This window comes from Sorex fumeus, unplaced genomic scaffold, assembly GCF_029834395.1.
Source record: "Sorex fumeus unplaced genomic scaffold, SorFum_2.1 ptg000122l, whole genome shotgun sequence".
Lineage (NCBI taxonomy): Eukaryota > Metazoa > Chordata > Mammalia > Eulipotyphla > Soricidae > Sorex > Sorex fumeus.
The window spans coordinates 49,169,922-49,182,967 of record NW_026606179.1 but is presented as its reverse complement, the minus strand read 5'-3'; the positions used below and the strand labels follow the sequence as shown (position 1 = coordinate 49,182,967).

The 13,046-nt window shown below is 57.6% G+C and overlaps 1 protein-coding gene across 4 annotated transcripts; it reads left to right on the top strand.

Annotated features, from left to right (window-relative positions):
- Positions 1-2,181: 2,181 nt before the first annotated feature.
- On the top strand, positions 2,182-12,846 carry CDH16 (cadherin 16). Of its 4 annotated transcripts, none has more exons than XM_056136017.1 (17): positions 2,182-2,226; positions 2,483-2,566; positions 3,631-3,786; positions 3,852-3,990; positions 5,082-5,240; positions 6,605-6,801; positions 7,329-7,451; positions 7,661-7,811; positions 8,248-8,475; positions 8,554-8,630; positions 8,705-8,893; positions 8,985-9,226; positions 9,712-9,838; positions 10,786-10,909; positions 11,038-11,145; positions 11,505-11,621; positions 12,752-12,846. In XM_056136017.1, the coding sequence occupies exons 1-17, from the start codon at positions 2,182-2,184 to the stop codon at positions 12,844-12,846; spliced, it is 2,361 nt and encodes a 786-aa protein (XP_055991992.1). The 4 variants fall into 4 exon arrangements, with proteins under 4 accessions (XP_055991992.1, XP_055991991.1, XP_055991990.1 ...); XM_056136016.1 differs by having other exon boundaries at positions 10,729-10,909; XM_056136015.1 differs by having other exon boundaries at positions 9,712-9,845; positions 10,679-10,909.
- Positions 12,847-13,046: the final 200 nt, after the last annotated feature.

The window sequence follows — 13,046 nt, the reverse complement described above, 5'->3', positions numbered from 1 at the left end:
AGGCCAGGGTTTATACATCTTGCGTTGGTTTGGTTGATTTATTACACAGACCCCTTTGAGTCCTGGCAGCCACAGACTAGAACCCCAACTTACCACAGTTCAATGGCTAGAGGAGGTTTGGGGGACCCAAAGGCAATGGTAACTGTTGAAGATGTTGCTCTCCACCCAACCCCCCCCCCCAATAGATACTTCAAGGTGGTGGTTTTCGCAGAGCTGTGAAGGCCCCAAGGTCAGGAGGAGCATCCAGAACCTTCCTGGGTTTGCCTCAGTCTGGCTTCATGGCTGCAGGCAGGCCCTCCCCCTTGCTGTGCTCCAGAGTGGCCTGTGAAGTAGGAAGGAAGGCTCTCAGCCCTGTGACCCTCCACTCCGGCCATCGCCCCTCTGCAGGTGAGGGTGACCCTGAGCGGGCATTCAGCTTGTGACCCACCAGGCTGGAGGGCAGCTGAGGAAGTTGGATATGGAGTAAAAACGGCCTGGCCGAGGCCACGGGACGCGTGAGAACAAGGTGGGGCGGCCACCCGGGCTCCCCGGCCCTCCCCTCTTCCTCCTCCCCAGACTCGGAGGCCCCGGGAACTTTTCTTGGCTGCACTTGGCTGCCTCGCAGGGGCACGGTCCGGTCAGCCTTGCCTTCCATCAAGGTCACCAGGGCTGGCTCAGTCTTGTCCTCTCTTCCTGGAAGTGCCCCAGGCCCTTGTCCCCCACCCATGGGTGTGCTGAGGTGAATGGGAGTGCTGAGGCAGCCTCAGGGGACCTCACAGGCTGCCTCTCCCCACTGCGGGCCCCCCTGCTGGGCGTGCTGGAGCCCCGGTGCTACAGTTGAGGTTGTGCGTGTCTTGCTCCCTTTCCTGCACACCCTCCAGCTCCTTGCCTGGGAGTGTGGCCAGAGACAGACTGAGACAACCTAGAACTGACGACCACTTGGGGTCTTCTGGTTGATGGAGCCAGCACTGGCCTGGAGGAGGGGCATTTCCAGAGGAGACCTAGGGACTAGGAGCAGAACCCTAGAGCCTGAGCAGGCACTCAGCTGGCAGAAAGTGGGGTGCAAGTGAGGGAAAGGTTCTCACAGACCAAAAAAAGTTCCTTCCAGACCAAAGGAGCAGTAATGGTTGAGGCAGAGCTGCCGGCCTGGTGCCCAGGGGCCAAAGTGGGATAGTGCAGAGCACTGGAGGAAGTGCCCAAGTCCTCCCTGGTGGGTGATGTAGGAGGGGTGCGGGGCGTGCCGGGCCGGTGATCTCCCCACCTCCTGGGGCTGGCAGTCACGGATGCTGAGCACCCCAGCTTTCCAAAGTCAATGAGTAACTTGGGGGTTTGGGAGGGGCTGGCCTGCTGCTGCGGGCCCGGAGCTGAATTCCCCTCTGAGCACGCGTGGCCAGAGCCAAGTGCCTCCCTGGGCGAGCGGCGGCCGCTCCAGAGGGTCGGAGTCAGGGCTGGCTCCGTCTCAGCACCAGCGGGTGAGCAGCATGGAGGAGTGGGGTGGGAGGGTCCTGGGGGCATCTCAGGGCCTGCTTGGAGGGCTTGTCCCAGTTCTGTGTGTGCCTCCAGCTGAGAGCTGGAAAGGGCCGCGGGTGGGGGGAAGGGATCTTGGGGTGGTGTGGGGGTGCTGTGGGGGAGATCTTGGATCTCGGGTTCCAGAGGCGGTCTGTGGTCAAGTCCTCTGTGACCTTGGCCACGCCCTTCAGTTCTGACAGAGACCTTCCGTCGTCACTGGGGTTTTTGCAGCTTTCACTGGGGCCTGCCGGGAAATGACCCCTTGAGAATCTCTAAGCTGGGGAGGCGGGGAGAGGACAAAGGTCAGGGGATGAGACTCTCATGCTGGTCCTGGTGGCCATGCGGGGCCTGACTGAGGAGCTGAGTGCTACCACACAGATTATGGGGAGCCACAGAACCTTCGAGGCGGAAGAGGAGCCGGGAATGGCTGACGTAGGGGACCCGGGTGGGCTGGGGCAGGCTGCGGAAGAGGGGGACAGGAGGAGGCCTGGTGGCCGGGGAGCAGGGGTCCGGCAGGAGAAGAAGGGGCAAGTTGGCGCTGTGGTCTGCAGCTGGAGGCGGGTGAGCAAGAGAGAGTTTTGTCCTCAAGGAAGTAACTGAGGTCTGGCGGGGGGCAGATGGGGGGCTTCTGGAGGGGAGGACAGTGATCGGGGCTGAAGTCTCACCACCGTGTCCCTCAGGCCCACCCGGACCATGGTGCCAGCCTGGCTATGGCTGTTGAGCCTCTGTCTCCCCCAGGTGAGCGCCCGTCCCTCTCCTCAGGTCCTCGATCCTATTGCCCCTATCTGCAACCCCGCCACCACCAGGCGAGCCTACCAGCATGGTCACCCAAGAGGGAGGGGGCCAGTAGGGGCTGGAGGCCTCCTGGGGGGGTCAAAGGCCAGATGTGAATGGGCTCATGTAGGGCCAGGCTGCTCAGCTGAGGTGACGGGTTCCTGGGTGGAGTCGCTGGTGGCAAGTGGGAACCTAGTAACAAGGTGAGACCTTTTCCCAGGCTCTTCCTCAGGCCCCATCCACAGAGCTGTATGTGGAAGTCCCAGAAAACTATGGCGGAAATTTCCCTTTGTACCTGACCAAGGTGAGTCCTCCCACTCCCATCTGCCCCTCCCAGGTCCGGCTTCTGCCGCTGCCACCACCACCACGGGCACCTCCTGTTCCCTCTTGCCCCAGTTTCCTTTCAACGCTGTTTTCCAGAGATAGGTAGTAGATAGCGTGAAGGATTCATGAGGGTTTGCACCCAGAGACAAGAGGAGTTTTAAGTTAAAAACTATAATGTGGTGAGGTCAGAGTGATGCATAGTGGGTAGGGCACTTGCCTTATACAGGGCCGACTGAATTGGCTCCTTGGTACCAAATATGGTCCCTTCTGAGTACAGAGTCAGGAGTAAGCCCTGACCACTGCTGGTGGGGTCCAAAAACAAAACAAAAAGACAATAACGAGGGCTGAGGAGCTTCACATTTTATTTATGTTTTAAACAAATTTATTTTATTCTTATAAAGTTGAACTGGAGAAAAAGCACAGCGGGTAGGGCCTTTGCTTTGCACGCAGCCAACCCGGGTTCGATTCCTCCGTCCCTTTCAGAGAGCCCGGCAAGCTACCGAGAGTATCCTGCCCACACAGCAGAGCCTGGCAAGCTCCCCGTGGCATATTCGATATGCCAAAAACAGTAACAACAAGTCTCACACTGGAGACATTACTGGTGCCCGTTTGAGCAAATCGATGAACAATGGGAGGACAGTGCTACAGTGCTTATAAAGTTGTTTACAATAATTGATTATGTTTAATATCTGAACACCAGTTCCCACCACCATTACGCCTTCCCACCACCATATTTCAAATATTTCCATCCTGAACCCCAAACCCTGCCCCCAAAGCAGAACTGAAGTAATTCATTTTGTATTTCTTGTTATGAATAATCTGCTAAAAATGACCCGGAGTTTTATGATTTATATCGAAGGTAGGAAGTAGTCCTGGGGATCCACAGGTAGGAGGAAAGAGCATGTTCAGAGTAGTCTCGGTCCAGTCGCTTACTGTCTGGGTGACCTCGGGCCAGTGGTCACCCTCTCTAAGTCTCAGGGGCATGGATGAAGGGGGTGATCCCCGGGTGTGGTCCCGCCCCTTCACCTTTCTCTGCTCCCACAGATCCCACTGCCCCGCGAGAAAGCTGGGGGCCACATTGTCCTGTCGGAACATTCGGGCGCCGCCGCTCAGGGCCCCTTTGCTGTGGACCCAGAGTCGGGCTTCCTGCTGGTAACCGCGGCCCTGGACCGTGAGGAGCGGGCGGAGTACCAGTTGCAGGTACAGTGGAATCAGGGTGGGAGCGGGGCCAACACAGGGATGGCCACTCATGTCCTCCCCTGCAGGTCACCCTGGAGTCCCAGCACGGGCACCTTCTGTGGGGTCCCCAACCTGTGCGTGTGCGCGTGAAGGACGAGAATGACCAGGTGCCCCGTTTCTCCCAGGAGGTCTACAGAATTCGCCTGAGCCAGGGCACCAGAGCTGGTGAGTGCTGGGGCAGGCAGGTGGGCACTGTTGGGGGAGCTGCCTGAGAGCTGGTCCAGAGGAGGGCAGTGAGAAGGCAAACTGCCCCCGTTCTCTCCTCTCCAATCCACTGAGGGTGCTCAGGTGACTTCTACCCACTCTGAGACTTCTACCCTCAGTTTATTCCTCTGCGAAGAGGGGTTAAAAAAGCCACAACAGGCTCCATAGCTTGGAGGCCAGCCACACATGTTAGGGGAAAAGGCAGCTCAGATAGAGAAGGGAGCACCAAATAAAAGGTGTTGGGAGGATCCTCCCAGGATGGGAGAAGCATGCTGAAAGTAGACTGTAGACCAAACATGATTGCCACTCATTGCATCTTTTGCAAACCACAACACCCAAAAGGAGAGAGAGAACAAAAGGGAATGCCCTGCCACAGAAGCAGGGTGGGATGTGGGCGATGGGGGTGGGGTGGGAGGGATACTGGGACCCATGATGGTGGAAAATGGGCACTGGTGGAGGGATGGGTACTTGATCATTGTATAACTGAAACCCAAGCACAAAAATTTGTAAGTCTACAACTGTACCTCATGGTGTTTCACTAATAAAAATTTTTTTAAAAAGCCACAACAGGAGCTACAAAGACAGGACAATGGGCACGGTGTTTGCCTTGCAGATGGCCAACCTGGGATCGATCCGTGACACCCTCTATGGTTCCCTGAGCACCATAAGGAGTAACTCCTTAGAACAGAGTCAGGAGTAAGCCCTGAGTACTAAGCACCACTTAGTGTGGCCTAAAAACAAAACAAAAATCTACAACACTGGGGCTAGAGTGATAGTATGACAGGCAGGGCCATTGCCTTACATGTGACTGACCCGGATTCGAACCCCAGCATCCCTTATAATCCCCTGAGCACCAACAGGAATATTCCTGGGCACAGAGCCAGGCATAAACCCTGAGCACTGCCAGGTGTGACCCCCAACCAAACCAAACCAAACCAAACAAAAATGTCAAGACACCTTGGGAATTCTGATAGGATGAGAAAATGAACATTGCGCAGGGGGAGGCACAGGCGGCTTCACCCCTAATGGTTCACCCTCTGCACACGTACCAGGCGTCGCCTTCCTCTTCCTTGAGGCCTCGGATGGGGATGAGCCCGGCACAGCCAACTCGGATCTCCGATTCCACATCCTGAACCAGTCACCCGCCCAGCCTTTCCCGGACATGTTCCAGCTGGAGCGTCAGCAGGGGGCTCTGGCCCTTAGCCCCAAGGGTGAGCCTGAGCCCGGTGTGATGGGGAGGAGGAGGGGAGTGGCCAGGGTGGAGTCCACTTCCTAACAGGAGGAAACAAGCGTGGGGGTGGGGGAATGGGAGTGGGGGCAAAGAGCATCCTGGGGAGGGGGCTGCAAAGGCCACCCTGGAGCCATTCCTGGGGCAGGCTCTTATGGGGGGACCATCTGGAGGGGTGTGGACTGAGTTCCAGCCTCACACCCTGAAGGCCAGAGCTGGGGGTAAGGAGAGGAGGCCCTGAGGGGTTGTAGCCCAGGACATTGCTGGATCCCCATAGGCAGTGGCTGATGGCAAGAGACCTGGCCCAGGGGTGAGATCAGAGGCAGCGGCTGGACTGGGCGGCCAGGGAAATTTAGTCTATCCCAGCTGACCAAAGTGGAAGAGAAAAGTTGGGATTGGTCACCCACAAAGATGCTGAAAGTCTATTTCAGCTACTGGCCAAGAAACTACCCACCCCTGCCCCCATCCCACCCCACCCCACTGCACTCTTGGCTTTGTGTTTGGAACCTCGACCACAAGGATGCTCTGGCCCAGGTCTCAGCTCACCGTTTTTTTTTTTTTCCCTTTATTTTATTTTATTTTTTTTAAAGTTGTAGATTTACAATTTTTTGTGCTTTGGTTTCAATTATACAATGATTAGATACCCATCCCTCCACCAGTGCCCATTTTCCACCACCATGGATAATATCCCTCCCACCCCCATCCCCCCATCCCCCCTGTCTCTGTGGCAGGGCAATCCCCTGTGTTCTCTCTCTCCTTTTGGGTGTTGTGGTCTGCAAAAGAGGCACTGAGTGGCAAACATGTTCAGTCCATAGTCTACTTTCGACATGCATCTCCCCTCCTGGGAGGATCCTCCAAACATCCTTTATTTGGTGCTCCCTTCTCTATCTGAACAGCCCTTTCCTCTAGGATACCCGGCTGGCCTCTAAGTTATGGAGTAATCCTCCTGGTGCTGATCTCAGCTATTCTTGGGTATTAATCTCATACTTTGTTACTTTATATCCCCCAGATGAATGCAATCTTTCTATGTCTATCCCTCTCTTTCTGACTCATTTCGCTTAGCATGATACTTTCCATATTGTACCACTTGTATGTAAATTTCATGACTTCATCTTTTCTAAGAGCTACATAGTACTCCATTGTGTAGATGTACCAAAGTTTCTTTAACCAGTCATCTGTTCTTGGGCATTCAGGTTTCTTCCAGTTTCTGGCTATTGTAAAGAGTGCTGCAATGAACAAACAAGTGCAGATGTCACTTCGACTATACATTTTTGCCTCTCTGGGATATATTCCCAGGAGTGGTATTGCTGGGTCAAATGGGTCAGCTCACCGTTTTGCCTCTTCCAGGGAGCACTCACTTAGCTCAGGCCCTGGGGGGGCCCTACCAGCTGTTGGTCCAGGTCAAGGACATGGGTGACCAGGCCTCGGGCCACCAGGCCACAGCCACCGTGGTGGTCTCCATGATAGCGAGCACATGGATGTCCTTCGAGCCTCTCCGCCTGCCAGAGAACCTCAAAGCTCTGTACCCGCACCAGGTTGCCCAGGTGAGTGCCTGGCACAACCGGTGCAGCAGGGCCTGGGCAAGGACGGATTTGGGGGGTGCGTGCTCAGTTGGACACCTGTCCCTCTGGTTCCTGTGCTCCTCCATCTGGTGTTCCCAGACAGAGTGGAGGCACTGCAGCCCCTGGGCCCAAGCCCTCCCCCTCCCCCGCCAGGCGTTGCCCTGAGTGCTGACCTCCTGTGCCCAAGCCTTCCTCAGCTGCCACAGGGATTGTCACCCCGCCTAGAAATGTCTCAGGCCTGCTCAAGGAATGCTCTAGGCCCGCCCGCCTGGGAGGACAGGAAGAGACCTGCTGGGAAGACATGAGTGCTCTGGACTGGGCCCAGGAGCAGGGCAGGGCCACCAAGGCCACTATGTTGGTGTCCTAAGAAGAACCCTACTCCCCCAACCTGGGCCCCAGGGAGATCAGGCTGGCTGGAATTCACGCTGTCCTCAGAGGGAGCCAGGACCCCACCTTACATGGCTGTTCCTGCCCTGGCCTGTAGCGCCCTCACGTGGCGTCCCTTGCAGGTACACTGGAGCGGGGACAATGTCCATTACAGCCTGGACAGCCAGCCCCCCGGCCCCTTTGATGTGGATGCAGAGGGGAAGCTCTATGTGACCCAGGAGCTGGACCGGGAAGCTCAGGCTGAGGTGAGGTAAGGGGGGGATGTTGGGGTGGGGCGGGCTGAGGGGTTCCTGGTCACTCTCTTGTTGGCTTCTGGGGGTGTCACATCCCCCACAGATGCTGAGGCTGTGGAAGAGCTCCCAGAAAAGCTGGAGTTCACCGCCAGCAGGGAGCCCAGACCCGGCCAGGTGGAGCTGCCCTTGGCCTCAGCTGAAGCCCCCACTGCCCACTGTAGTACCTGCTCCAGGTGCGGGCCCAGAACCCCCACGGCGAGGACTACGCAGATCCTCTGGTGCTGCCTGTGCTGGTGATGGATGAAAACGACAACGCACCCATCTGCCCCCCACGGGGCCCCCCAATTGGCATCATGGAGCTCAGTCCCCCAGGTGCACTGGGGTTTGGTCAAGGGCTGGGGGAGAGATGGGAGATTCATCCTGATGAACCATCCATCCTGCACTGCTCTGAGCTCAGACCCTCCATCCACCTCCGTTCCACTCCCAAAGTACACACATGTGCGAGTTCAGGAACAGTCCTGCACAGACAGGCATGCACCACAAGCTCAGGACATTCCTTCAGACACACACACACGCACATGCACACGCACACGCACACACACGCACATGCACACACATGCATACACATGTATGAGCTCAGATACAGTCCTGCACACATGCACACAAGAGCACACACACATATATGAGCTCAGACACAGTCCTGACCACACATGCACCCATGCACTCATGCATAAGCTTTGGCACAGCCCAGCACAACCTGAGGAGGGGTTGTGGGTGAGCGCAGGCCTCTGGGGGTTCTGTCTTGCAGGCACCCAGGTGACTAGGCTGTTGGCAGAAGATGCAGACGCTCCCGACTCCCCCAATTCTCACGTTGTGTACCAGCTGCTGAGCCCTGAGGCTGAAGAGGGCGTGGAGGGGCCAGTCTTTGAGCTGGACCCCACCTTGGGCACTGTGACCTTGGGGTCCTCCCCCCTTCGTGCAGGACAGGACTTCCTGCTCCAGATAGTGGCTGCTGACCTGGGAGGAGCAGAGGGTGGTAAGTGCCCTCATGGTAGCCAGCCCAGCCTCCGGCCCTCGGGGGTCCTTACCTCCCCCACATTCGCTTCTTCCTCAGGCCTCAGCAGTACCTGTGAAGTCGCAGTCACTGTCCTGGACATCAATGACCACGCCCCTGAGTTTACCACTGTCCAGGTAAGCAGGAGTGGGGCCCGTTTGGGAGGGGGTTGGCGCGAAGGTGGGATTCACAGCTATCCCCGTCTCTCCAGACTGAGCCCGTGAGCGTCCCTGAGGACACAGAGCCTGGCACGCTGGTGGCCACACTCACGGCCACCGATGCTGACCTGGAGCCCGCCTTTCGTCTCATGACCTTTGCCATCACGGCGGGGAACGCCAAGGGGCTCTTTGGCCTGTCTTGGGAACCGGACTCTACTCATGTCCAACTCCAGCTCCTCAAGGTGCGAGGCTATGGGTGGGGGATGGGGGGGGGTCACACATCACCCGGTGCCATGTGGGCCCACATTGTGACCCAGGGCCCATCGGTTCCAGAAACTCAGCTACGAGGCAGCCCCAAGGCACGAGTTGGTGGTGGTAGTGAAGAATGTGGCACAGCTGGTGGGGCCGGGCCCAGGCCCCCGAGCCACAGCCACTGTGACTGTGCTGGTGGAGAGGGTGCTGCCTGCCCCCAAGCTGAACCCCATGGGCTACAAGGCCAGCGTCCCCATTGGCACCCCAGCTGGCTCCCTCCTGCTCACCATCAGGCCCTCCGGTCCCACCATCAGTTCTGTCAGGTGAGCCCCGAGCCCACTCCCTTCCTTGGGCTTCCCTCCCTGCCCCCCACAAGGATCCTGGGTCCTCCCACGGTTCCCATTCCTTACGATCCAGAAGAGACCTCAAGCTAAGGCTCAGTCAAGGTTGTGATTGGAGAGATCAGGGCTGTGTGAGCTAGGCCAGACTTGGAGAAGGGTATTTGTACCCCAAAATAGCTCAGTCCAGGCTCTACTGCACATCCCAACCTCCACTCAGACGGTGCCACTTATAACCCCATCTGACCCTTTGTAAGGTGACATGTATTCATGGTGTGGGATCACTCAATCCACAGAGTGTACCATCACAGGTTCCCGTTTCAAGTCCTGCCCCCCAGCTAAATCCCTAAAGCTGGGGAGAGACTAGCCTCCTCCCCCACACTGCCACCCCCCTGAGCAGGTCACACGCCTGCCGGGGATGTAGGGAAGCCTTCCTATGTGGCCCCAGGACTACATGAGTTCTCACGCAGGTTCTCGCTGGTAAACGACTCCAAGGGCTGGTTCTCCATCGAGGAGGCATCCGGGAAGGTGCGCGTGGCTCGGGCCCTGCAGGGCGCCTGGCCTGGGGACACCTACACGGTGCTGGTGGCTGCCTGGGTTGCAGGTAGGGTTGGTAGTGGGGGGAACCCAGGAGGGAGGTGGGATGTCAGGGATGGGCTGGGGTGGGCGGGGGATCTCTGTCTGGATACACTCAGTCTCTGCAGGAGGGAAGGAGAGCGCAGGGCCTTCCCTGCCATTTCTTCTCCTTTTTATTCTTTTTGGGTCACACCCGGTGATGTTCAGGGGTTATTCCTGACTCTGCACTCAAGAATTACTCCTGGCAGTGCTCGGGGGACCCTATGGGATGCTGGGAATTGAACCCAGGTTGGCCGTGTGCAAGGCAAATGCCTTCCCCGCTGTGCTATGGCTCCAGGCCCTCCCTGCCATTTCTGAGGATGGCTCTATCCACCAGGGACACAGTCCTGGCCTCTCCTCCCCTCTCAGGACAGCCCCCTTAGTTTGCTACTGAACCCAGCCCAGGACCCAGCTGGTGGGCTTCAGGGGCACTGCTGGGATGAGAGGTCATGGGCGGGTCGGGTCTGGGTATGTGTCAGCAGGTGAGTGAGCAAGACAGTGAGGCACGGACAGTTGAACAGTTGGAGCCTGGTGCCGCCTTGGCAAGAAGTCCCCGGGATACTGGATGTCCTATCCTGGAGTCTTGTGCCAGCAGTAGGGGAGGTCCTGGGGGTTTGTGGGGGCAGTTTAACATACAGAAAGACCAAGAAAGGCCTTTGACTGTGGAGGCAGTAGACGGGGCATGAAGAGGAGACTGGTGTGTGTGTGGGGGGTGGGGGCGTGGTGGGAAGGGGTGCAGTGAGAGGGCATGCAGATGAGGTGGAGTCGGGGGTGGGCCCAAGGATCCTGGCTTCACTCCTGCTCCCCTTGCCTCCTCCACAGATGAGCCCAGCCTGAATGCCTCTGCCATCCTGGTCATCCACTTCCTGAAGGGGCCCTTCCTGACGCTGCCCTCTATGTCCATGCGGCACCTCTGCACCCCGCGCCAGGACCATGGCGTGATTGTCAGTGGGCCCAGCGCGGACCCTGGCCCGGCCAGTGCTAGCCCCTACAGCTTCATCCTGGGGCCCAACCCCACGGTGCAGCGGGACTGGCGCCTCCAGTCGCTCAACGGTGTGTAGGGGCTGGGCCGGGGCCCACTCAAGGTGGAGGCGCATCTCAAAGAGGGATCCCCTGGCACTGTGGGCATTTGCCTAGGCAGCAGGCCACAGAGGCCTGATCAGTGCTCTGGTTCCCAACAGACTCCCACGCCTACCTCACCCTGGCCCTGCACTGGGTGGAGCCTGGAGAACACGTGATCCCTGTGGTGGTCCGTCGTGATGAGCACAAGTGGCAGCTCCAGGTCCGAGGTGAGATCAGGGTTCAGGGGCACCCCAGGTGGGTGACTGGTGACTTCTGTGGTTATGGGGAGAGGGGCTGGGTCTGCGGGCACATGGCACTCAGTACACACCAGCAGCGACACACAGCACCTAGGCACGCAGCACACAGGCATGCAATACACAGCATGTAGGTGTGCAGCACACAGCACCCCGGCATGCAGCATACAGCACAGGGGCATCGAAGCACACAGCATGCAGACATGCAATACAGCACACAGGCATGCAGCACACAGCACGCAGTCTCACCTGGACACATGAATCCATTCACTTGCACACTCCCGGCTGGGCTGGCGGGGTTCTTACCTTCCTCCCCTGTGCCCTCCCCTCAGTGATCGTGTGTCGCTGCAATGTGGATAGGGAGTGCATGCGCAAGGTGGGCCGCATGAAGGGCATGCCCACGAAGCTGTCGGCGGTGGGCACTCTCGTGGGCACCCTGATAGTGATAGGTAATGGGGGCCGGGATTACTGGGTGGGACTGGGGAATGGAAGTTCAGAGCCGCACTTTTGGACAAATAACATCCATGGTGCCCTAAGGGCTGGAGAAGCACTCCCCGCCATTCTGTGGGTACCACCTGTTAGCAGAACCCTCTGCACGGCCACTGATTAAGCATTTCACTGATTGCACTTGGACTGGGAGGCAGGCCCTCTGCCGGGTCTCTGCCAAGCTCAGGATTGTCAAGCACTGGCACTGCCCACAGCCCGGTCGATGGATTTGGCCTCTCTTCTCTGTGCAGAAGAGATCACTAGGGCTCAGAAATGCCACATGACTGGTCCAAGGTTCCCTAGTCAGAGGATGACAGGGTCCAGGTCTTTCCGGATGAATTCTCTTATTTTGGGGCCACACTGGTGGTGCTCAAGGGCTACTACTGGCTCTGTAGAATGAAGTGCCAGGGATGGAACCTGGGGTTCCTGCATGCAAAGCCTGCGCTAAGCCCTTTGAACTTCCTCTCTGTGCCTCCAACTTAATTCCTTCAATCCGAGCCTCCCTAACCATCCTTTACTTTCTACCCTTACCTTCCTTCCTAGCTGGTTTTCTTTGCTCTTTTAGCATGATGCCTCAAGGTGTCTTTCTCCAATGACTCATTGATTCTCTGATAACCCCCACTGGACTGTTCTTCGGGGATGGAGAGATGGCTCCACAGGCTGAATGCATGCAAAGTATGCCGGAGGCCCGGGTTCGAACCCCAGTACCGCCTGGTCCTCTGAGCACTGCCAAGAGCGACCCCCGAGCATAGAGCTTGGAGCAGCCCCTGACATCACTGATGCCATCAGAACCAAAATCCACACAAAGGAGTGAACTTCCACCCCCAACCAAATTGTTCTATAGAGAAGGGGGCCTCTGGAGATTGGGTTGCTCTGGGGCTGCCTCAGGGAATGGCGGGGATTCTGGTGGGGGCTGAGCAGACCCAGCAGTCAGGCGTGTTCGGGCACCGAGATCACAGGTTTCCCAGTCTAGCTCAGGTCTTCTGTCTTGGACCTGTTGCTTCCTTAGTCACCAAGACCACTAACAGGGAAGCCCCAGGGAGGAACACATCCTGCGGCTCCTCTGAGCGCTGGTCTCTCTCGGGGCCCTCAGGCTTCCTGCTTCTCCTCATCTTCGCTCATTTGAGACTGGCACGGAAGGACCTTGATCAACCTGTGGACAGCATGCCCCTGAAGACAGCAGTATGAACACGGAGCATCTCCACCTGAATCCATGGGAGAGAGCCCTGCATCCTAAATGCACAGGGGCCAAGCTAGAGCACTTGTCACCTGCCCTGGGCTAGTGGCCACATTGTACTGATGTGTCTTCAGAGCCTAAATACTGACTTTCTGGGTGCCCAGGGGGTGCATCCAAATGGCATTTGTCAGATGGATAATAAAGGCCTCAG

What these genes read in the sequence shown, in the direction of transcription:
- CDH16 (XM_056136015.1), top strand. Translation starts at nt 2,182, where the DNA reads ATGGTGCCAGCCTGGCTATGGCTGTTGAGCCTCTGTCTCCCCCAG. An exon ending in ACCCGCACCAGGTTGCCCAG is followed by an intron (nt 6,802 to 7,328) that starts GTGAGTGCCTGG and finishes CGTCCCTTGCAG; the next exon opens with GTACACTGGAGCGGGGACAA. An exon ending in CATGGAGCTCAGTCCCCCAG is followed by an intron (nt 7,812 to 8,247) that starts GTGCACTGGGGT and finishes TCTGTCTTGCAG; the next exon opens with GCACCCAGGTGACTAGGCTG.